Consider the following 22,504-nt stretch of genomic DNA (forward strand, 5'->3'; position numbering starts at 1 on the left):
GAGTACTAAGCAACATTCAAGGAGTGAAGCGATAGGAGAACTCAGTACACCATACTCCAGACAACGCAAGGGTCTGGAACTAGAGTGAATGAATTTCTTCCTATTTTAGGAGTCCGGACTGTTTCGAATGCTAATGAAAAGGGGTCACTCTCAGCAGTTGATACTTAGAAGCGCTGTGGAACCCAGCGCAACACGAAACTCACCAGTAATACGCAAACCACTTGCGCGGAAGATGGCCATTGCCGTGCTAAAATCTCCAAGGCAATCGAGTTCCACGCCTTTACTATTGCTCTTATCCGCGCATTCATCATCCTCTCCATTTACATCAAGGAAGAGAGCCACAGAGTTAGGTGGGAAACACGGAAGATAGCAAAAACGGTCGCTGTAGAATCATACGGTAAAGTCTCATTACTCCTTAGGGAGGGGGATCTATGGAAGGCACAAATCAAGAATCGACATCCATCTTCTCCACGACCACTGCATCGGCATCTCCACTGAGTTCGTGCACCGTGACGTATCGTCCTATCTCCTCCTTTGTGATGATCTTCTGGTCTAACCAGGCCGTAGTCCCCTTCGTGAATCGGTAGGTTCTCTCTTTCTGACCCCGCTCGTTAGGTCGGATATAGTTTCTTAGCAACTGAGTAGGTTTGTCTTGCTCGATAACGCAAACATCCACGTTACTACCAGAGCCAAGATCGTTGAAAATTCCTGCCTTTATAGCCTCTGAAGCAAGCGCTATGGCTTGGTCCTTGTTCAAGTTAGGCGTCCACATAGTTTCAAAAACAGACATCGCAGCCAAGGATCCCGAGCCCATCGTAACGTAGGGGAGCTTATCGGTAGAGCCATGGGCATGAACTGTATAAAGGCCGACGCCAGTAGGGTCTACTCCAGCAACAACCAGATATGCGCCAACGTAGCCTTGGTAACGAAACAGGTGTTGCTTAAGCAAGGTCATGCAGGTTATGACGCGCGGTTTCCGGCCGGTCGAAAGGGCATGAAGCTCGAGATTAGAGCTGATAAGAGCAGTAGTAAACTCTGTATCTGCAGCGGTACCGGCTCCCGCACACCATATCGATGGCGTAATGTAGTGGAGTTTCTCACAGTTCTAAAGGAGACGTTTCATGTCAGCGGCTGGCCCGATCGAAGCAGTTATTTTCGAAGGTTTAGCGACAACATGTCAGCTCCAGCAAGAGATGTACCTTGTCTGCAACAATAGGACCACTGGTAGCTCTGGTGTCTGCGGCAATCTATGGTGGACAGCGTAATTAGCCAGAGGACTGTTTGATCTACGGGGTACGCATTCGCTGGACATACCACGACACCTCCATCAAAAATGCAGCCAACAATCGTCGTACCCGTGCTTGTGGCTTTGGGCAGCGGGACTCCCTTTGCATGAAGCGCTGCGTTGCGATTGTAATTGGAGAAATCGAACCCAGGCATGGCGATGTGGCTGGCGTTGGCCCTGCGAGGGTGAAAGGCGCGAGAAGAGCTGAAGGCGGAGTGGTGAGGATGTGTATGAAAAGGCGAGTTGAAAGGACGGTGAGAGGCCAAAAAAAAGCAAAAGGGACGCTGAGCGGATGGAGGACGGACGGTCGTTGCGAGAGTTGAAGCGACGTGAAGTGACGAAGCTTCGAGCTGCCTGATGCTGCTACCAAGCTGCCGGCCAATCAGCGCCGCCAGACAAGCCCAGTCGACGGGCGAACGAAGCCAGCAAGCGGACGGCAATCCTTATTCCACAACGAACGATAAACGCCCTCTCTGCGCAGCGGGAATCTATAGCCTGAGGAATTTACTGGGCTTGCAGACGCCGGACAACTTGATATTTTACCGTTTTTTTCCCATGCATTGCCCTCCCGCCACATACTGCGAGCCCGCGCGTCAAGATTTTCGGCCCTACCTTTGATCTATTTAACAGGAGTCCTGGCAGGCTCAGCCATCGCCGTTCATTCAACGTCTTACCGCGTGATTCTATCAACATCAATGCCAGAAGGACACGCCATCCCCTAGATTCCAAGTCTCGGTCACTTTCAGCCGACTACGAGTCTCTGAAGATGGCGTTCTCATTCGTCGCAGCTCCCCAGTCGGCCATGGGTGGAGGAAAAGTGCAGCTAGGTCCTGAGCTGCAGGAGATTCAAACACAGGTACGTGTGGAACATGGTCGCGCTTTACTGATGACAGAAATATCTAACTCGCCGGGCATGCAGGAGGTCGGCTTCCTCTCCCTGAATGGCGATTCCAAAGTACAGCTTCTTCCTTCGCCATGGCCTACGGACGCATTACCACCCCCAACCTCTTCTCTGTTAAGTGTCGCCCCGACAAAGTCCCTTGTCGCAGCCGCTGGACCCGAGGGCATCATTATCGCCAGCACAGACTCTGCCAGAAAAGCATTTTTCGCTGACGCGGTCGGCGAGAGCAATGTTAGACCATTTCAGCCGGAGCTACAGATTCCGCTCCCTGGTAGGGTGTCTCATGTGGCGTTCTCCGCCGATGAAACCGTGCTTGTCGTTGCTGCCCAGACTGGAGATGGGCTGGCGGTCTTCGACGTGTCAGAGCTCATGCAAGGCAAAAGCCAGCCAGCCGCAACTATTCGTTTGAACGGTGAAACTGTCCGAGCCTTACTCCCGAACCCCGTCATATCCGAGCTCTTTGCGGTAATAACGATCAATGGGGAATTATTGATTGCGAATGTGAAAAAAGGACAGCTGGATGCAGGGCCTAATGGCCCCGTTCTAAAAACCGGAGTTAGCTCTGCTTCTTGGAGTACAAGAGGGAAACAACTCGTTGCTGGATTGGCAGATGGAACCGCCTATCAAATGACTCCCCAAGGTGAAGGGAAGGCCGAGATCCCGAAACCTCCAGATCTCGAAGGCACTCAACACGGTCAGTCTTAGCGATTAGTTTCCTCTATGCGATGTGCTAAATATCGTTTTAGTTTCTTCCCTGATATGGCTTGAGAATCATTTATTTCTCATGATCTATACGCCCACGATTGTTTCCGATGAGAGGCCACCTTCGTCGTATTATATTTTAACACGGCACCCACCCGATAGCTTCGAGTTTCGAAAGTTGCCGGAAATTTGCTCCCCGTTTGGAGCGGAACGTAATCCTTCCTTCCAGTTTACTGGCCGATTAAAAGACTTCGAACCGAATTTGAAAGAACTCATCGTTGTCTCTTCGACTACATCGACAGACGTCGGACTCTTCACACGGTCAACAAAACCCCTTGCTGATGACTGCCCACCCGAAAAAATTACAAATCTCTTCACAACCACAACAATGTCGGAAGACTCGAGAAGAGCAGAACTGCCAATGACAGAGGATATGGTTGACGTTTCGCCTATTGGGTTTTCCCTGGATTTGTCAAGCAAGAACAACGTTCCCTCACCCATTCCCGGCGAAGATATCAAAGAGTCTGCGACGCCGTTGCCTGCAATTATGATATTAGGTAACGACGGTGTGCTTTCTTGCTGGTGGATAGTATATTCAGAATCTATCAGGAAACAAATTCCGTATCATGGACTTTCAGTGGCTCCCAAGGGACAATCCCTGCCTCAACAGCAAGCTGTTGCTCAGCCAGCCCCTATTCCTGAAACACCGAAACCATCCTTTGGACAAGGAATGTTTGGAAAGCCAGCATTTGGCCAGCCGTCTTTTGGAACACCCGCAACTCCTTCGTTCGGCACTGCTACGCCCCTTGGAGTAGGGCGACAACCAGCTTTTGGTTCTCCAAGCGCTCTTGGAAGCTCCCAGCCAGCTTTTGGACAAGCAAGCCAACTAGGAAATGGGAGATCCCTTTTCGCCCAAACACCGACTCAGACGCTGAGTCAATTTGGTACTGGTGGAGGATTTACCTCTTTCACGTCTGCTGGTGGTTTTGGGGCTACTCTTGGCTCCCACACCCCAGAACAGAGTGCTTTCGCAAAGGCAACAAGCGACAATCCGTTTTCCAAAGCTGGGCAGCCCCTATTTGGTTCACAAGGTTCAGATGTGCTCTCTCAGAAAGAAAGTACGGCGACTGCTTCAGAGGCATTCGGGTCGAGGGCGTTTGTTCTTGGATCAACCTTTACGCCTGATGAGTCCGCTGCTATGGACGAAGATAAACCAGAAAAGCCAAATGGAGCACTCTCCTTTGGTTCACTTCAGCAATCGCTTGACCTTGGCGGTGTTAACGAACCTGTGACGAAAGCCGAACCAAAACCTTCTCCCTTCACATCGCCTTTCTCCGGCATCCCTGAAACCAACACGATGGTCTCCAAAGAATCACCATTCGGTGCACCAAGCTCGGGGCTGTTTGCCACACCTCAACAGCCAGGATCGCTTTTAACGACCATGGCATCGACGACGCCCGCTACATCACTACCTCCGCCTCCAGTAGCTGCGGAGCCGAAGTCAACCGAGCCAGCCCCCTCTTTGCGACGCGATAGTGGCATCTCCAAACCGCCTGTCGAAGCGGAGACTCCAGGAGACGGAAAAGTCGCGCCATCTCCGAAAATTGTGGAGCCTCCGCTTCCACCGGAGCCTCCCCTTCCACCAGAGCCTTCCCTTCCACCAGAGCCTCCCCTTCCGCCAGAGCCTACGAGTAGAGCAACCTATGGCCCTGGGGATACTTCTGCTTCCTCATCAAGTGTTTCACGGGATGCACCACTTCCGCCAGACTTCCTCCCACCGAAGAAACCTGTATTATCGAACGAGCCCGCGCTCCCACCTAAGGCCGAAACTCCTAAGGAGCCCAAGTCACCTAAAGAGCCCACATTACCGGAATCACCCAAGCATACTCCGCCCGCCCTACCGGATGAATCAGAAGATGAGGAGGGGGAGAGTGAAGGTTTTGAAGATAGCGGGGAGGAGATCACTCAAGATATAGGCTCGACCGACTTTAAAATCTCCCCCGAAAGTTCCTTTGACCTTGTCTCTTATAAAAGCCCTCCTGGTGGAAGCTTTACACAGATACCGGCTCCAGAGCCAAAGCCAGCAGTTCCAAAGCCCCTATTCGGAGAGATCACAGAAAAGCCAATTTTCCCTGTGCCTAAAATACCCCAAAGTCGGACAATACTTAGCCCTAGATCTCCGAGCCCCGTTCGCAATCAGTTTGGAAAGGCGCTTTCTGCCACTGACCACATCAGGTCTACAAGTGCTCCGATACCGGGGCATGCTATTTCCCGCCGAAAGGCTGCTTTAGAGAGTTCTATGCTTGCCAATCAAATAAGGACACCACCCGAGGATATTGAGGATGACATCTCGGCAAAAGAAATTCAACGCCAAGCTCAACGACTCCAGGCTGAGACACAGGAACTTGTTGAGGATGAGGATGAGCAGCTCCGAGTGGATTTGGCACGACCCATTTCGCCAGCACCAACCCTAGATCCTTTCCTGCCTCACCAGGATTATACTGGAGAAAGCCTGAAGCCTGGAATTCCTGGCCAAATTGAACGTCTATACCGTGACATCAATGCCATGATAGGTACTTTAGGCATCAATGCACGATCTCTATCTGCGTTTTTGCTTTATCAGGAGTCTTCCAGCGATCATGATTACACAGCGTGGCTAAGAAGTCTTCGAAGCGAGAAATGCGCCGATCTCCTCGACGAAAAGCTGCTCTTACCAGAGGTTGAAAAGCTTCAGCGAGGCGTTGAAGTGTTAGATGAATCTCTTCAAGCAGGAAAAGTGGAAAACATTCAAGAAAGGCTTGAACAATGTCACCAGCTTTTAAGTAAAGATCTTGTGAACCTTCGTGGTCAATGTGCAAGCATAAGAAGAACGCTAGATTCTTATACGGATGCTGCATCCATCGCTTCTGCGCCATTATCAGCGGAGCAATCTGCTCTCCAACAAGATCTGCGAAAGCTGTCGACGGAGACTCAGGCGAAACTTGCAGAGCTAGAAAAAGATGTGTCACTATTAAGAGCTAGAATTGCCGACGCTTCCAAGGCAGCGGATGGGTTTGGCGTTTCGTCAAGGAAAACCAGATCTCACATGGCGCGCCCGACGGTAGAGGCTGTGACCTCAACAATTAATACCATGACGAACATGGCTCAGCAAAAAAGCGGAGATATCGATGTCCTCGAAGCGCAAATGCGAAAATTAGGAATTGATATCTCAGAGTCAATAGCTCCTCGAAGCAGAGAAGCGTCACCGTTCACGACCCCTCTTAAGAACATGTCCCGGGTGCCGATTACCCCTGGTTCCCGGGCATCACTTGATGGAGCTGTTCGTAGCTTATATCACACTCCCGAATCAAATCGCACTTCGAAATTCCGATCAAGCGTCCTTTCCCAGAGTATGCTGCGGAGTCCAAACAGACCTACGGAGCTTGTCCCGGCAGAAGATTCTGAAAGATGGAAAGCAAAGGCCCAGCGAAGGAGGGAGGCTGTGGGCCACCTAAAAGCTGCACTTGGCCATCGGAAGGTGAAAGTACGGAGCTTGGATGATTTTTGATTTTCTAATTTGATAAAGCAACATTGGGGGTTGGCATGTGTTTGTACGAGCCATTAATGTTGATGAAAGTTTACTTTGCCTGTTTCTTGGCCTTAGATGAATGCGATTGTGAAGAAAGTAAATGGAAAAGTATCAAGAGATTGAAAAATTATCATTATATAGGCGCATCTAGCAATCAACATGCATGCATGCATATATCTGTCAGATCAAAATCTAACACATTACCACACGAGCTCCCTAACCCCCTAGTATGCTATATGAAGCGTTTTTCTTTCTATTTTCAAGAAAAGACTAGTCCATCCTTCAGACTTCCCCACCGCGAGATGCAATAATCCACGTAATAGTTGATCCTTGGTTTCCACGGGCCCTTATTCCCAGCCTTGGGCAAGGTATTGGCCAATTTGGTTATGTACGTGCTGCTGAGATTTAGAAGCGGCACTGGTTCCATTGAAGTATTCAGGAACGGCCGGACGCTCGTTGAACGAGTCTTGAGCATCTTCTGAACAATGCGACAAAAAAGTACGGCGGTAGAGTCCGCACCTAGCGTCCAGGATGCATTGGTGTATCCTACTATCAAGCAAGAATTCGGAACGTCTTGCAGCATGCAGCTTCGCCAAACGAATTTCTTGGATGGATCGAGAGGCTGGCCGTTCACGGTGACTTTGATGTTGCCGACAAGAAGTAGTTTTAGACCTGTGGCGGTGACGACAATGTCGACGTCGTCGATTGTATCGCCGCTGTCCAGGATGATGCTTTTGTCCGTGAATCCCTTGATGGTCCCGGTGGCTACGCTTGCCTTGCCTGAGCGGAGACCTTCGAAGAAATCACCGTCTGGCGCAAGACAGAGGCGCTGATCCCAAGGCTTATAGTGTGGCTTGAAGTGAGGATTGTGCGGAATGCTGGGAGGTAAGCATTTCTCGGTCACTGATTTTATGAGGCGTTTTGCAAGATTGGGAAAGGCCTGGCAGAATTGGAACAGCGTAAATGATACTGCCAAAAAATAAGATCTGAGAAGAGGAAAAAGCAATGCTCTTGGTACCAGTCGCTTCAAGAGAGGAGAAGAACGATTATTTGCGGCTAAGACGTAGCTTGGGCTGCGCTGAAGCATAGTTACGTGCGATGCCTTTTCGACAAGATTCGGAAGTAGAGTAACAGCCGTAGCACCGGACCCGATGATCACCATCTTTCGGTCTGAGTAGTCTAAATCGGCGGGCCAAAATTGAGGGTGGACGACGGTGCCTTTGAAATGGTCGAGTTGGGGAATGTCGGCGGCTAATGGATGCTCATAATCATAGTATCCTGTGCCGAAGATAAGATATCGGCAGCGAAAATGCTTTTCACACCAGTCAGTCCACACACGCCGCCCCCCCGGGGTTCGGGTGAGAATATACGACACGGACCTTGATGATGCCTTCATGCTCTACCTCCAGTCTCCAGTCTGCGTTTTCATCCTTCCAGCTCGCCGACAGTACCTTATGGTGGAAACGGATGTGACTATCGATGTCTGCGCTTCGCGTGGCCTTCTCCAGATACCGTCTGATGCTGGGAGCGTCTGCAATTGCGCAGTCTTCCGTCCATGGATACCAGGAAAACCCGAACGTGTACAAATCCGAGTCGGAACGGATTCCGGGGTAATTGAAGAGATCCCAGGTGCCGCCTATCGTATTGCGCGATTCAAGAATCGTGTAGGAGAGGGATGGACATGTTGTTTGAATGCGATAGGCGAAGTTGATGCCAGATATGCCGGCTCCAACGACAACAAAGTCCGTGTAGGCGGCGGAAGAGCCGTCGGCGGTGGTATCCGATTTATCCATGGCTTCAAACGCCAAGTTGTATTTAGAAGCGGTGAGAAATGGGGATGTCCAAAAGCATCAAGGGCCCTTCGGGCCTCCCTGGTTATTTGACTATTATTTACTTCTATCGCACCTCGGTCACTTTTCACGTGGGACACGACCGTCTGGCAGCCTCTTGAGATGAGCCGATTGGTTCAGCAGGACAAATCTCCGACGCTGTCGACGTTAGTCAGGGCTACTCCGTTCGGCTGAGGAAAAACAGACTGTTGGGCTTGGAGCCCAGAAATGTTCTGGCTGCTCGGCCGTTTCAGCGTTTGTGCACAAAGCGGCCTGAGTCCAACACCAATCCAGTCAAGGAGCGATTGAGTGACGGACGTGTCCGAAGGTTTAAAAGTCGTATTCATCATCATCAAATCACAAGCCTGGCTCTCGAACCCCCAGCGGCCTGAGATCTCGACTCGCCTCTCTGCATCCTTCCAGTCCGTCTATGATGACAACCTTCGTGACGGGTACAGCATGGATTCCATGCCCAGTTCGACTTGACGAGAACCGCAGAATCCACGGCCTCCCGTTAAAGCGCTAGCTGGGAGAAGCTGACCCATCATTGGCTATTCAGTTAGCTATACCTAAGCAGAGCGTTTCCTGTACCCTGTGAGGCCGATGGATACTCCAACTTCCACGAACCTGCCAGCCCAGTACTCCTCCTCTGGGCCGGGCACCACCCCTGGCGTCGACCAGCCTCTCCCTCTCTTCCCTACTATATGGACTCCAAGGTTTAACCAAGCCGCTGCGTTGCTTCTTCCGGCCGACGCCACTGGGGGAGGCGCTGGGACCGATGGAGCAGCTCCCTCGTCGCCTAGAGAGCCCAGTCCCACGGCGACCTTACCCCGAGCCTCAAACCCCTCCAGAATCCGACGTCGCAACCGGATGATAACCTCCTGCCTCGAGTGCAGAAGGCGGAAGTTGAAATGCGACAGACTCCATCCGTGCTCCAGTTGCTCCAAGTCCAAACGCGACTGTCTCTTCCTGGCTCCGGCCACGGATGCGGCGTCGCGGATGAAGCTGACGGAGCTCAAAAATAAGATCGGGTCATTGGAGCGTGGTCTTGAGCGGGATGCAGCCGCGAGACAGGGGGTCGCGATTAGACGGGAAGCGTCTGGCGACGCTATCCAGGAAAGAGACCACGATGGCCCCGGCCAAGCCGACGGGATTGTGGATGTAATAGGGAAAGACGATAGTCGGCTCCCGGTCCCGGATGATGAGAAGGACTTGGAACCTACACCGTTGGCCGTGCAGGATGCGGCATACGATGATGATGCCGATGACGAGTCGCTAGACCTAGGCTTCAAATTGGGACGAATGAGGATGACTGATAGGATTGGAGGACTTTATAGGCCAATGATTGCTGATGAGGTTCGTACCAGTTGATTCTATAAACTGCTGCAATGATTTATTTTTATTTTTATTTTTATATTTTTTGAAATAGGCCGATTCAAACCCAGCTCTGGAGAGTTCCTTGCTGACACTTCTATTCCCATTTAGCTCTCGGCCGCTTTGGGGACACTGCGTGTGTCTGATACGCCCCAAAAATTCGCACCAACTCCATCAATAGATCCTCAGCTGCTGCAGGAGATGTCGGCAGTAGGAGACAACCCATATTTTGAACCCAGCGCTTCATATGTTGCTCCCAGATCTGCAATGTTCTTTGACGGTTCCCAACGGTATATGTTGGCAGACTTTTTGCCGACAAGAGTGGCTGGCGACAGGCTGCTACAACAGTATTGGGAAGCGGTGCACCCTATTGCTAAAATTGCCCATCGTCAAACATTTGAAAAGCAGTACAATGACTTCTGGATAAATGTATCAAACGGGGTTGAGCCGGCATTCTCTCTCCAAGCGCTTGTCTTCGCCGCGATGTTCAGTGCTGTCGTTAGCATGTCAGAAGATATCATTTTAAGCACATTTGGCGTCCCCCAGAAGCGGCTTATCGAGAATTTTCAACTGGGGACCGAGATGGCCCTAAGCAAAGCCAACTTCCTCAAAACGACCAAAGTGCAGACGCTTCAGGCATTGGTGATGTACCTGGTATAGCGTCCCTTTCTCCTGTCTTTAGCATGTTTGTTTTGGCGCGCTTAGCTTATACCCTTTAGATTCCGATGTGTCGAGAAGAGATCTCTCGAGCCCACTCCGTCCTTGTTGGGACGGCCATACGGTTAGCTGAGTGCATGGGACTTCATCGTGACCCAGAAGAGTATGGCCTTGGGCCGGTGGAATGCCATGTACGACGGATGATCTGGTACCAACTGTGTTTCCTTGATATCCAAACGAGCTTACTACAAGGACCACGTCATTCAATCCGGCGAGAGGATTTTTCGACCAAATTTCCAGTCAACATGGATGATTCCGAGATTTCCTCAGCTTCTACAGACTCCATTGTAGACGCCCCTCGATGGACGGATATGACCTATATGCGAATTCGGATTGAATGCAACGAGCTGCGTCGGCTCCTCCTTGTCGACAGGATCCGAATTGAGAAGAGGCAAGTCAGTCTAACTCAAGTACTTACGAAAATCGAGGCTTTTCGAAAAGCCACCTGTGCCAAATACGGTCCTTTCCTTTTCGTACCTAATCCCAAGCCCATCCACCGAGCTGCGCAGCTCATGCTGTCTATTCTCCTGTGTCGCGCATACATATCGGTGTTGCATCGTTACGCAAACGGTGTTTCTATCCGCATGCCGGATCGCTTGCATCAAATCCTCATCAGCAGCGGTACCCAAATGCTCGAAGACTCGATCCAACTTGAAACTTCCCCAGACTTACGCGTTTGGGCATGGTATCATGGTGCTTTAAACCAATATCATGTCGCATTGCTCCTTCTTATGGAGATTTTCGCTTCTCCAATGCGACGAGAAGCCGATCGGATATGGCGGTGCTTGGACTATGTTTTTGAGACGTCGTCGTTGGCGCCCGACCTGGCTAACGAAGCTGGCTCCCAGGATGTATTTCAGCAGCGGGATGCAAAGGCTCGTCTTATCTTGACCGCTTTACGCGATAGAATGACTGTATATCGGGAGATGAGAAAGCTGAAAATTCCAAGAAGCATGGTTGATTCAAAGGTTCTGTTCTCAGAGCGAGAAAGTTCTGGAAGCTACACAGAACCGCCTCCTCTCCAGAGAGCAGTACCGAAATCGTTGGCATCCCGTCAAGCCCAAGGTAATGATATCTCTGTGGCTTTCTCGAGCGAATTGCCCGGTACTACCAGGCAGCAACATTGTCAGAGGCCTGCGGATCTTTCTTCTTTAAATGAAAGCATTGAAAGCCAGCCGGCATTCCCGCAGTCGGATACTTACGGTCAGCGGGTGCCAATGTTATCACCACCTCTTGCCCAGCCGCTCACCGAGCCTTCTTTCTTGATACCGGGCGCTATGCAACAACACTCTTCACTGCCCAGGCAGCCTGTGAGAGCGGCGAGTCATGATTCTGACCGAGTTGGGTCTGAGGATTCAAGTAGTTCCAACTTGTGGTTTGTCTCTGAAACAGGACTGGGGACAGCCGGAGCTGCTTCGTCGATCGAAAACAATGGTGTATCAGATGCCGCTCCTCTATTTCCACAGACAGCCAGCGGAAAACCTACTGCAGCAATTGATATTGACTGGGTAAGTAGCGCTGTAACGAATGATACCACTAATTGCAGCAAGCATCTGTCCGCTTATTCGCACTTGAGCTTGCTATCGCAATCGCCGCCCTATGTCTTCGGGTATCCTGAGGACCAAGATTCTTACACACAAAACTTTCACAACTACTCTTACAGCGCAAGATACTAATATAATTTACCCAGGGCGAATGGGACAAACTCTTCCCAGCAGATACCAACGGTGATTTCAACATTCTTCCTCCGTCCATGAATCCCTCTTTTACCACCTTCGGTTCTAGCGAGGCGACAACAGAACCGATTTATCCAGCTTATCCATGATTAGTCCTGTGTTTTACCAGCCCATTTCGCAACCACAATTCCTGCTCTAAGTATACCCCCAGAAGACAGCCATCTAAATAGCCACCCCGAGATTCTCCACTTGGAAAACCCAGAGAGCCCAAATGAAATTAATTGCTGATCTTTTCGCTCCAAAAAGTCTGCCAGGCCAGGGAACACATGTTCTGTGATATCCTCTATCATAATGTTCTCTTCAGCATAACCTGCGTCCCGCAACTGTGATTTGTATGTGGTTGGCGTAACGAAATTAGAAAATGGAGCTGAGAGAGAAGGCGTAAGTAACCGCAAAAGCAAATTATTCAAGACTGATCTTAGACGAGATGAAGGTGCTGCGAGGAAGATGTCGAATGCAAGAAAGTGAGCATGGAGCACCGAGTGAGTATACCGGAAAATATCGCGACGGGATGGTCTAAAATGGTACGCAGTGTCGAGAGCGAGCACATATCGTTCGGTATTGATTGGATGATTGCCATGTTGCTCCTTTTCTTGCGCAAAAGCGATATCTATGGCTTGTCGTAATTCGCTGGACCATGAGGACGGATTTGCGGCGTCCCCGCAAAACAGCTGGACGGTTTCTGGACCATGCGGCCGGGTCTGGTTTGAGCGCCTCCCATTCTCCCCGTCGTGATGCCTGGATGCTGTTACTCTGGAATTTGCAAACTCATATTGTGTTTTATCCAGCGTGATACCCACGTAACGCTGGAATAATGAAGCAGGCATATTCTCCTGCCGATCTCCTTTCGTATCGACAGTCCCTGTAAAAGTCCTGTTCATCAAATATAATGTCTGCTCGCCGCATCCGAATCCAAGGTCAAGCAATACTCTCTTCACCAAGCCCGAATCCTTACGGCCGGGCAATTCATAGTTTTCCCGCATCTGGTTCACAAGCCCTGCAGATTGGAGTATTCGTTCTACAAGGGCTTCGCATGCTTCTGGCAACTCTGTCGCGTCCTGGTTATGTACAGGCTACGTTAGTTTGAGCATCATTCGCGTGCGTTGATAGCATCAAAATTAAATGAATCATAAAAGCGATGCCAGTATCAAGAGCACTCCGCGCGCCTCTCTGTCCTCTTACTTGGATGAAATACTTTCTCCTTCCGCTGTTGAAATTGTCCCGGCTGCCAATAGTTGATCAGCCGTGCGGACAGCAAGCTATTTTCTAGCCGGACAAGTTATCAAGTACTTTCTTTTGGCGTATGTTTCACAAACCACAGCATCGGGGAAATAAAAAGTAACACAAGGAAAACAATCAACTTCTCCGTAAGGTAAACTTCGATATATTATATCAAGCAACTCTTATCCTACGTAGAGGAGAAAAAAAGAGGCAAAAAGAACGAAAGACGAAACTATGCAACTAACCCTCCAATAGCCCATATTCATCCACATCTTGTCCGGCGGAAATTTCAACCGAGCATTGAGAACAGCATGGTCCAGGCCATACAGCCCGGTGGTTTCGGTGCCATACTCACCACTGCCGGTGGTGGCTCTGCTCGCCGCGCGCCTTTGTCGCCTTCTTGAGCATTGCCTGAATAATATTGGGATCGAGAACGCGACGGCATGAGTGAGGATAGGAAAAACCGTCGATCGAGGAAGGGGCACAACAAGGGCTAGGAGGCTTAGAAGGGACAGGAGAACCAAAAGCGAAGCCATCGTTGATAGTATACAATGCACGTACCTGAGTACGAGGTCCAACGCTACTATCCAGACATTGCTTGCCCGAGATGAACCGGCTCTCTCTCTCTCGGAGTTTCATGTTCGCTGCTTGGGTTTTGGTGGTTTGTGAGATTTGAGTTTTAGAGAACCAAGGGTCTCTCAGGGGCCAGTGTGCTCCGTAGAGTTATCGACTACAAAGTCCAATTACAATGCATGTATTATTATATTCGAGTGCAGATTTGATTTACTAAATTTGTATGCGAGCAGATATTTAGCGATTACAAACAAAACCATGCAGCACGCAAGATATGCCGAGAAAATGGCACTCGAAAGATGATGATACACCCTGAACTTCAGGCCTCGTCCCAGGCTGTCGGCACCATGCTAGCTGTCAGTTATTTATTTCTCCTCTAACCCAGGGCTGGGTGGTGTGAAGAGAATGGCACCGCCTTGGACGCCCAGCTTCTTCAGAGGGTTCTCTTCTCCGTCCGTTAACCATCCCACCAGCTCCGAGAAACCGCAGCGTTGATAGAAGCGTTCTTTTCCCTTTGAAGCCACCACACTAGCAACGATGCCTTCTTTCTTCGCTTTTGCAACCCCCCAGGCAGCCAGTTCTCGCCCATAGCCGCGATTCTGATACTGCGGAAGCACAGCAAGGCAAGACAAAGCCCAGCAGTTATTACGATATGGAGGGGAAGAGAGGATGTGGGCGACAAAGGGGATGGTCGTCGGTGCGAAAGTCGTAGGAGTCATGTTCGGGGGCTTTGCGGCGGCGCGGTTGGGGAAGAAGGTATTGGCAAGGAAATTCATGAAGGCGAAAACGGGCCTGATGAGACGTCCTGAGAGACGGACAGTCAGTGGGGTTAACAGATCGTGTCAGAGGAAGCACGACGAAGACGTACTTGGATCCCACCATCCCCATAAGCCCCATACCTTCTCCCATCCCAGCCCTTGACGTTTCCATTCCGCCGCCCCCGTCAGAACCTCCTTTCCTGAGGCTGGATCCGTCTCATAGCTCACCAAGTACACCATGGAATGGTCCCAGAACCTTTCTCGACATCGATGGTACCAATGCGCCACGAAGTCTTGCGGGAACTGGTCCCTATATGGATGAAGAATGACTCCCACTACTTCTTCATCGTAAAATCCAGCTGCAAAGATGGATCCTATGGTAGGAGTATCGGAATATCGAGCGAGACGGATAGGCATTTGAAAGGAAAATTATCAGTATCACTCTTCACTGTATACCGAGGAAATCGGTCGCTTTCTCTACACGCCAGGGGAGCACAGTAAGAATTTGAGCCCCAAGCTGGAGTCTAGGCTTGTTTAAAGCACAAGGCAGGCTCGTATTGTCTTCCATTTTGGCTTGATATGTGTATATGAAATATGGGAGCCTTGAGCTAGATTCCGACTAGTTAATGTGCAAGCAAGGTTGACGAGCAAAAGTCCCGACGGCTAGCTCCGGCCGAATCGCTTGATACTTGTAGATGTTTCTTGATTAGCCGTTCGAGCCGTACACTCTCAAGGACTGATTACCGGGCTGGAGAGGAGTAGTAGCGTTGGAAAAGACTTTTGGTCTACACTTCCGTATACCATTCAATCTCACACATAGGATGTGGACACTTCCTCCCCCCGCCACCCTAACAGACTAATCCCCGGGGTCCCAAAACCTTTGTCCATCCAGTCCATCCCTACCGAGCGCATAGTCTTCCAACCGCTTAGCATAGACTTGCTGATCGGTTGCTTTGCTTAGTTGGCTGCTTCATCCATTTCACGCACCATTTCTAATATTTTGCCGACCCTGGGGCCTCGGGGTATCGTTGGCAACTTGAGCCTTTCTTCGCACACCAACAAGACCATGAGCTAACTATGGCTGGAGATTTGTCCCTGCTGGCAGAGTTGGACCATCATTTTCCAGTCTTGCCATATTTCGGAAACATAATTGGCACAGGTTTCCCAGCACAATGCCATGAACACGATATCAACTTATCTGTCAGCTAGCACGTCCATTTCGATGTCTCAATCCCGTGGCTAGCCCATCACCGTCGGTAAATGAAAGGACATACCTCCGTGAGATAGATGTAGAAGATTTTGAGGGATATTCCCTATGTAATCAGAGTATATTTCAGAATTAACTTATTAGTTTCTCAGACTTATTTTAGGTATAGAACTTAGCCAGTGCAACGAGTGTGACAGAGACATTTGACCACTAATCTTTTATCATAACTAGTTACAGGACAAAATGTTCTGGTGAGTGACTGACCTCCTGTAAGCTGGCTACGAGTTATTCAACTGGTCCCCCACCGAACCATCAACTCCCCCCAAATAGCAAGCCTGGGTCAGGGAACAAGGAGAGACATGGTGAAAGCCTGAGGCCACCAGGGCACGGACACCATGCAATGCAGTCGATGTCACACCCCGCACTCGTCCAATAGCAGGGTGAGCCACCCCGGCCATCGAAGCCAGCGCGGGGCCACCAGAGCTCTCGCGATAAATGGCTAGCGTGGCTGGCAAGGAGCTCATGTTTCTTTTTTTACTAACCATGACCCAAAAGTGAAAACTACCAGCCCTTCCACAACAAAAAAAGAAAAGAAAAGAAGTAAAAGAGACGGCATCACAAGACACAACCAGCTGTGCTTGTTTTGCGTGGTTGCCTGCAACATCTATTCACTGGATCTCTACGGAGTAGTTGGTCAGCTTGCTTAGATTATGGATATTTCACAAACAGTTGCTTCCTGGCTTTCTCTGGCCGCAACGGTAATCGGGTTGGGCTCCATCGTGACCCAATTCGGGAGCCTCATCGATTCCGCAGATCCTTTCCGTGCTTTGAGAGACCTTCGGCATTTGGGCAGATGGATGCTCCATCAGCCGCATATTCCATGGTATCGCGTTCTCAAACCACCTCCCGTTGGCCCTGTCATCGCTGCCAATCTGCCCCATGGGCTCTGCGGTCGGAAGACGGTACACATCAGTCGCTTACCACTGACACAGCCAGCTGGGAAGGCTGGCTGGTCAGTGATACTTGCAGTCATACACTCTCCTCCAAGCCAGGAGTACGAAAGCGGGTCATACTTCATTCAGCCCTCCAAAGAGCACACTGGAGATATGAAGCACATAACGACCATCATCCGTGAATCACTGGTGGACGTTTCGAAGGGCACATGGGACGACCTTCCTTTACGGCCTCTTCTCAAGCACAGACGCTCCTCATGCGTAGTCATTTCTCGCACAACCCTAATGGCGCTCTTCTGCGTGACCAATGCTCGACCGGCATTCAGGCATAGCGGCGCTTCTGGCTTTCGCGCAGCATACCCATCCTACTGCGGACAGTGGCTTGTGGAATGGCCTCTTGGAGACATTGCACACGTCAAATTTGCTGCTCACGATTCGCATGCACACTCGAGGGATGTTTATCCCATGAAGTTTCAAAGCAGAGTAGATAGGTGTCTGCAAATGCTCGCCGGAGTGGTGTATTCATCAGGACCTACCTCTTTCAAATGTGCCTTTCCAGGACGAAAGTCATCCGGGCAATGGATTCTGAAGTACGCGGTTAGAGGATTTGGCGGTGCGCATGGCGGCAGACATCTCTACAATATGATAGGAGGCAACGTGAATGAGGTGGACTTTCTCTCGATGAAGCCGTTAGGTGATAGTGACATAATAAGCAACATGATTAGGCTCGACCTGCCTAGCAGTGAAGGCAATAATCATGTTGTTGATTTATTTGTCCCTGAAGAGGAGGCTAGAGCTCTCAATCGAGCCCTCGATTGTCTCCCTTGGTCCTCTCTCTCCTGGTCGATTCATCGGGGCATGCGCGATATCCTTGTTGCATTTGCTAAACCGAGAATGGATCGATATCGAGATCAGTTAGCTGAAACCCTTCGCTCCGCGGTGGATAGATGGCCGGAGAAATTGGTTGCTCGAGGGTGGGATGCCCAGTTCATCAGACGGGATATGGCACATATGGCTACCAGTGCTGTTGCGGCTGGTAGCGGGAACTCCGGTGATGTGGTCAGAATTGTTACAGATATAGCGATGATCCTGTGGGATGGCACAACTGCAGAACTCGATGAGACGACCTTTTGGAGATATGACGACCCTGTCGAGAGTTCTCCTGTTCTCAGTCCAATGGCTGTCGTCGCTCTCGTTAAGTGCTTCGTTTTGGAATGGAGTGTTGACTTGGACTACCAGATGTACCACGATTTACCTCTGGAACTGTACCTAGGATGAAATTGCGATAATCCCAAGGTGCTAGGATACCCTTCTCATCCCCGTAAATGATTGATGGACCTTACCGGCCCCAATATATATATGGTACCTCCCTCTGAGCAAAATTTTTTCATTCCGCTGGAAGTCGTATACCTTGGTGCTCCCCTAAGCAATGTGTGATTTCGATGTGTAATTCTGGCTTTTTTTAGCCAAAGAGGAGAAGGTAGACATCTCTGTCTTTTGAGATACCCTTCTCTTTGCTTTTTCCCCTTTTTTCCCTTTTCCACAGAAATGTCTGCAGATATCAACATTTCCATTGTGTGCACACTGAAATATTGCTGTTCAGGTGACAACATGCCAAGCCCTCGAAGGCGAAAGCACAGGCCATTCTGCTCCCTAACCTGTTAAGGACTAGCGTACTCCGTGCTGAATATAGAATTCGGGCACGTGTTTTGCCACACAACAAACACGTGGGATGACGTCATGCTGCCCGATCCGCTCTGGCTGTGCCAACTCCCGGTCAACTCCACTCCCGCGATCACTCGAAGCTCTATTAAATGGTGCAGGCCTGCAGATCGTCGCCCCGTTTAAAATCCTCAGGGTACTCCATACAGCTTGTAGCATTTGCAAAAAGGGTGGAACCAAGAGGCTTCAATTTTGTGGCGACAATGACCCCATCGAATATAGTCACGGAATTCATCTATTTCACATTAAAGTCAGATGTCAAGCCAGAAGACCGCGAAAATGATGATGGCAGATTATTCCTCAGCGCATTAAACACCGTCAAACAAAGCTGTGGATATCTAAGTTCATTCTGGGGTCGAACGATCGAGAATGAGAACAATATTGTTTGGATTATCGGTAAGACCTCCTCTTCTCCTCAGGAGCTCGAGAGACACGCCTCTGCTTTGCCCATAGCCTACTAAAAAACAACGCGCGAAAACGCGAGAAAAACAAAATAGAATGGAATGACACAACCGGCTGCGTTCCCCTTTCTCTGCTCGCTCCCATTATCGAACCAGATACCACTCCAATTGCTCTCCACACCACCCTCACTCCGCCGCCAAATGGCCTCTTCACCAATGCTTCAGTCATCGAATTGGCTGTCCTTGCATTCCCACATGATCTCAGCCCGCCCGAAAGGACCTCCTTAAACAACAATCTGATCAATTTCCGCTCCATATGTCTCCAACTGAGAGAGTCCGAGCCCCCAAGCGCCTTTTTAATGGGCTGGGTCGAGCGACCAGGCAGCGTTCCGCACCAGGGCAGTGAGTCCGGAAAAGCACAACTGGTAGTCTTTGTCGTCGAATGGGAGAGTAAGGAACAGCACGAAATGGCAAGAAAAGCAGCAGAGTTTGACAGATCCATTGCGCCAATAAGGGAGAAGATGTTACCCCCTATCAACATTCTGCAGATGAGGCATGTCAAGTTGCAGCCCGTTATGTGAGCAGATAGTGTTGTGGTCTGAATTCCACCCAGAAATCAAGTTGAACAGCTTTTCAAGGTGATCGGAGATGTTGGGCAAACACTGTCGGGAGCAAGTCCTAAGAATCACTAGATTTTTGGGGCATGAATGTCATAGGGTATGTGAATCCGAAAATGCACATGAATGGGATGCTGTCTTCGAAGTGATGCTGTCGCCCGGAATAATAATAATAATAATACAAGGTTGGCAGTTTACAAGTGCTGGAAACCACATTGGTTGACTGAACAAGGGGTAAAAAGACACGGGAGAGACAGAATTCGGAGATAGACCATACCATTTGTGTGATAAAGTACAGCCCAATAGAAAGAGAAAATAATTTGGAATGTGAACATCAATTTTGATGGAAATAAAAAAAAGTGGATAATGAGCAAAGGGCATAAAAATATTAAGAATTACATGGCTGATGGCTTGTGATGAATTCAAGCTCCGCTGAGAGCATTTTGAATCCAGGACCATGTGAATCATACCATTAAATGCGATGTTTCTCGCTCTCTATCAAGTAAAAGTCATTAGACATATCGGGGATTTCATGGAACAGGACCTTTCTTTGACTCACCAAGTCTCGAGTAGAGCATGTAGAGGGCCATTTGGTTGCACTCCTGGGTTCCAGTGATGGTCACCAGACGCTCATTGCTATTGTCCTGGGGCTCATTAATCTTGATGACGCTCCCGCTAAGGTGGCGGATTTCATTGATCTTGGCACCTCCCTTTCCGATGATAGCACCAACCATGTCGTTGGGAATGAAAATTTGCTGGGTCAATGGGCCGCCAGCAACAGGAGCTCCCATTGGTTGAGCCGGCGTTCCATGACTGTGAGGAGGTTGAGGAGCTCCGTAGGGAGCGGGCTGATGCGGTCCAGCCCCAGTGTAGCCTTGGCGGGGGGAGGCGTTATAATGAATAGGCTGCTGCATACCGTGCGGACTTGGGCCAGGTCCATGCATATATGGCACTCCATAGCCGGTAGACATCGCGCGATTGGCCTGGGGATGGTGTCGCTTGAAGCTGTCTGGATGGCCATATTGTCCACCAGCGGGTTGCGGAACGTAGGGAACTACTTGCATGCCACCGGGAACAACACCTGCGGGACCACCACTTCGGGTTGCATATGCTGAGGCCGCAGGTCCACCGAACCTTTCTGTCAACTGCTCAACCAAAGTGGCGGCAACGTAGTAGGTGGCAATGTGAACGGCGTCAGCAACACCAAGGATAACAAGGGATCGTTCAGTGGATAAGGGAAGGCAGGAATCTGAGGCATTGAGGCGTGCACCAGAGTGCTCTTGAATTTCGCGGATGCGAACGCCAGACTTGCCGATGATTGAGCCAATGAGGATATGGGGAATAAGCAGGCGAAGGGGATAGGTCTTGGACTGAGCTGTAGATGGCGAATCCAGAGGTTCATTGTTCAATGTACGAATAATCAACCCAAACGCCTAGTCAAGGGATGTCAGTCACCAACTCAACATGCTGTAGCCGGGCTATCCACTGGTGAATTTACCTTTGCAACTGCATCTTGAGGACCACTAACAGTCAGGATTCTCTCGACTGCACCACGGGTGTAATCGCTGACGGTACATTTAGCACCGGAGAGACGGCGAATCTGAGAAACATTTTCTCCACCTTTACCAATGCAGGTGGCAGCTTCAGCACTTGAAATAACAGCACGGATGTGAATAAACCCGGTTTCATCCTGTGTTCCGTGGGATTGACCAGGTGCTTGGGAGGTTGCACGGTCATTGTGTGAGGCTGTAGACTGAATAGGTTGAGTCTCCAAAGGAGCAGTTGGGGAAGACTTTCCATTGTTAGGGGCATCGGGAACCACTAGATCACCTTGACCATCCTGGACGTTGTTCTGGGCTGCGCCATCGGTTTCGGCGGTAGGCTCGACTTTATTATTTTCCTCGATCTTCGTATTATCCTGGTCCCCTTTGACCTCCTGCTCGTCACCTTTAACTACTTTATCTAATGCCTGACGTTTGGCATCCGGCTGATCGGTCGGACCAGAAGGCGAGGATGGGTCCTCGAGAGGTCGTTTCGTAGATGCGACGGCGGAGGTTGGCGAAGCCGACATGTTGGATGTTGGGATAAACGGGTCTGCTAGGTTGCACCTACGCTGAGAGAAAAGAAAAAAAAAGAGTCGATGGAGGACTGAATGTCTTTCTTCCTATTTTTTTTTTTTTTTCCTTTCTGTATCGCTTATGTACACCAGGAGTTCTCAAGGAAAACTTGCTGGTGCAGGTGGTCGGCTGGAGAGGAAGTTGGTGCTGGTGCTGTGTGAAAAGGCGGAGTGCTGGGCTGAGTAAAAGGAATGCTTGCCGAGTGTAAAACCGGCGAGTAAAAGGAGATGCTTGGTTAAAGGTGACTGTGCTGAGCACAGGGTTGCGGGAAATAGATGATCTCTTCAGAGGTCACGGAGAGTGTTGAGGTGAAAAGCGGACTGGATGAACGGTGAAAGCGGCGGGCGAAGGAAGAAGGTGGGTAGGTAGTGTTGGCAGATTGACAAGTGTCAGAAGGGATGCTAAAACGCAAAAGGGTCCTTATGATGCCTCCAAAGCCTGCCTTGTACCTATATTCCAGCAATCGAGCTCCTTCGAAGCAGAGGATCGAATAACCAGCTGGTCACAAAAGGGGCAAAAAGCAAGAGGTCGCTGAACAAGTTGGGAATAGAAGAGTCAAAGCGAGATGTTCAAAGTAATCGTACTCATTCATGGGGAGGATGACGAGAAACCAGCAAGAACAGGGTGCGGGACGGCGTTGATGTGCTCTCTCTCGCTGGCAAGAAGACGAGACTGATGGCGATGACGCTTGATATCGAGTTGCGAGGTTGAGAGAAAGCTGGAGAAGGCGAGGAAGGTGGAAACATTCTGCCGCTAGCGCACTCTTTAGCGACCGTGCATTAGCCGCATCAGGCCTAGCCCAAGATCACGTGAAATCAACCGG

At 50.1% G+C, this 22,504-nt stretch overlaps 10 protein-coding genes across 10 annotated transcripts; 4 read left to right on the forward strand and 6 right to left on the reverse strand.

Annotated features, from left to right (window-relative positions):
* Positions 1-74: 74 nt before the first annotated feature.
* CIMG_01072 (proteasome component) lies at positions 75-1,591 on the reverse strand. The gene is made up of 3 exons (XM_001247300.2): positions 1,315-1,591; positions 1,200-1,247; positions 75-1,105 (listed from the first exon to the last, which is right to left on the reverse strand). Exons 1-3 carry the CDS (start codon positions 1,438-1,440, stop codon positions 446-448), a joined length of 834 nt encoding a protein of 277 aa, XP_001247301.1. The 5' UTR covers positions 1,441-1,591; the 3' UTR covers positions 75-445.
* Positions 1,592-1,773: 182 nt separating this feature from the next.
* Positions 1,774-6,632, forward strand: CIMG_01071 (nuclear pore complex subunit). The gene is made up of 3 exons (XM_001247299.2): positions 1,774-2,141; positions 2,205-2,880; positions 2,933-6,632. Exons 1-3 carry the CDS (start codon positions 2,052-2,054, stop codon positions 6,433-6,435), a joined length of 4,269 nt encoding a protein of 1,422 aa, XP_001247300.1. The 5' UTR covers positions 1,774-2,051; the 3' UTR covers positions 6,436-6,632.
* On the reverse strand, positions 6,568-8,487 carry CIMG_01070 (flavin-binding monooxygenase). The gene is made up of 2 exons (XM_001247298.2): positions 7,836-8,487; positions 6,568-7,768 (listed from the first exon to the last, which is right to left on the reverse strand). The coding sequence occupies exons 1-2, from the start codon at positions 8,247-8,249 to the stop codon at positions 6,716-6,718; spliced, it is 1,467 nt and encodes a 488-aa protein (XP_001247299.1). The 5' UTR covers positions 8,250-8,487; the 3' UTR covers positions 6,568-6,715.
* Positions 8,488-8,490: 3 nt separating this feature from the next.
* Positions 8,491-13,269, forward strand: CIMG_01069 (transcription factor). The gene is made up of 4 exons (XM_001247297.2): positions 8,491-9,641; positions 9,771-10,313; positions 10,379-11,884; positions 12,067-13,269. The coding sequence occupies exons 1-4, from the start codon at positions 8,889-8,891 to the stop codon at positions 12,199-12,201; spliced, it is 2,937 nt and encodes a 978-aa protein (XP_001247298.1). The 5' UTR covers positions 8,491-8,888; the 3' UTR covers positions 12,202-13,269.
* On the reverse strand, positions 11,874-13,906 carry CIMG_01068 (uncharacterized protein). Its single transcript, XM_001247296.2, has 2 exons — positions 13,579-13,906; positions 11,874-13,170 (listed from the first exon to the last, which is right to left on the reverse strand). The coding sequence occupies exons 1-2, from the start codon at positions 13,867-13,869 to the stop codon at positions 12,202-12,204; spliced, it is 1,260 nt and encodes a 419-aa protein (XP_001247297.1). The 5' UTR covers positions 13,870-13,906; the 3' UTR covers positions 11,874-12,201.
* Positions 13,907-14,105: 199 nt separating this feature from the next.
* Positions 14,106-15,081, reverse strand: CIMG_01067 (uncharacterized protein; the record flags this gene model as incomplete). Its single annotated transcript, XM_001247295.2, has 2 exons — positions 14,106-14,711; positions 14,775-15,081. 2 exons carry the CDS (start codon positions 15,079-15,081, stop codon positions 14,272-14,274), a joined length of 747 nt encoding a protein of 248 aa, XP_001247296.1. The 3' UTR covers positions 14,106-14,271.
* Positions 15,082-15,430: 349 nt separating this feature from the next.
* Positions 15,431-16,329, reverse strand: CIMG_10675 (uncharacterized protein; the record flags this gene model as incomplete). The annotated part of the gene is made up of 3 exons (XM_012358861.1): positions 15,431-15,857; positions 15,939-15,977; positions 16,182-16,329. The coding sequence occupies 3 exons, from the start codon at positions 16,327-16,329 to the stop codon at positions 15,736-15,738; spliced, it is 309 nt and encodes a 102-aa protein (XP_012214284.1). The 3' UTR covers positions 15,431-15,735.
* Positions 16,330-16,581: 252 nt separating this feature from the next.
* Positions 16,582-18,414, forward strand: CIMG_01066 (uncharacterized protein; the record flags this gene model as incomplete). The annotated part of the gene is made up of 1 exon (XM_001247294.2): positions 16,582-18,414. The coding sequence occupies one exon, from the start codon at positions 16,582-16,584 to the stop codon at positions 18,100-18,102; it is 1,521 nt and encodes a 506-aa protein (XP_001247295.1). The 3' UTR covers positions 18,103-18,414.
* A 232-nt stretch (positions 18,415-18,646) lies between these two features.
* Positions 18,647-21,000, forward strand: CIMG_01065 (uncharacterized protein). The gene is made up of 2 exons (XM_001247293.2): positions 18,647-18,942; positions 19,044-21,000. Exons 1-2 carry the CDS (start codon positions 18,750-18,752, stop codon positions 19,526-19,528), a joined length of 678 nt encoding a protein of 225 aa, XP_001247294.2. The 5' UTR covers positions 18,647-18,749; the 3' UTR covers positions 19,529-21,000.
* CIMG_01064 (KH domain RNA binding protein) lies at positions 20,037-22,379 on the reverse strand (the record flags this gene model as incomplete). The annotated part of the gene is made up of 3 exons (XM_001247292.2): positions 21,063-22,379; positions 20,124-20,997; positions 20,037-20,059 (listed from the first exon to the last, which is right to left on the reverse strand). The coding sequence occupies exons 1-3, from the start codon at positions 21,633-21,635 to the stop codon at positions 20,037-20,039; spliced, it is 1,470 nt and encodes a 489-aa protein (XP_001247293.1). The 5' UTR covers positions 21,636-22,379.
* Between the last annotated feature and the right edge of the window lie 125 nt (positions 22,380-22,504).

The sequence above is a fragment of the Coccidioides immitis genome (genome assembly GCF_000149335.2).
Source record: "Coccidioides immitis RS genomic scaffold supercont3.1, whole genome shotgun sequence".
NCBI classification, from domain to species: domain Eukaryota; kingdom Fungi; phylum Ascomycota; class Eurotiomycetes; order Onygenales; family Onygenaceae; genus Coccidioides; species Coccidioides immitis.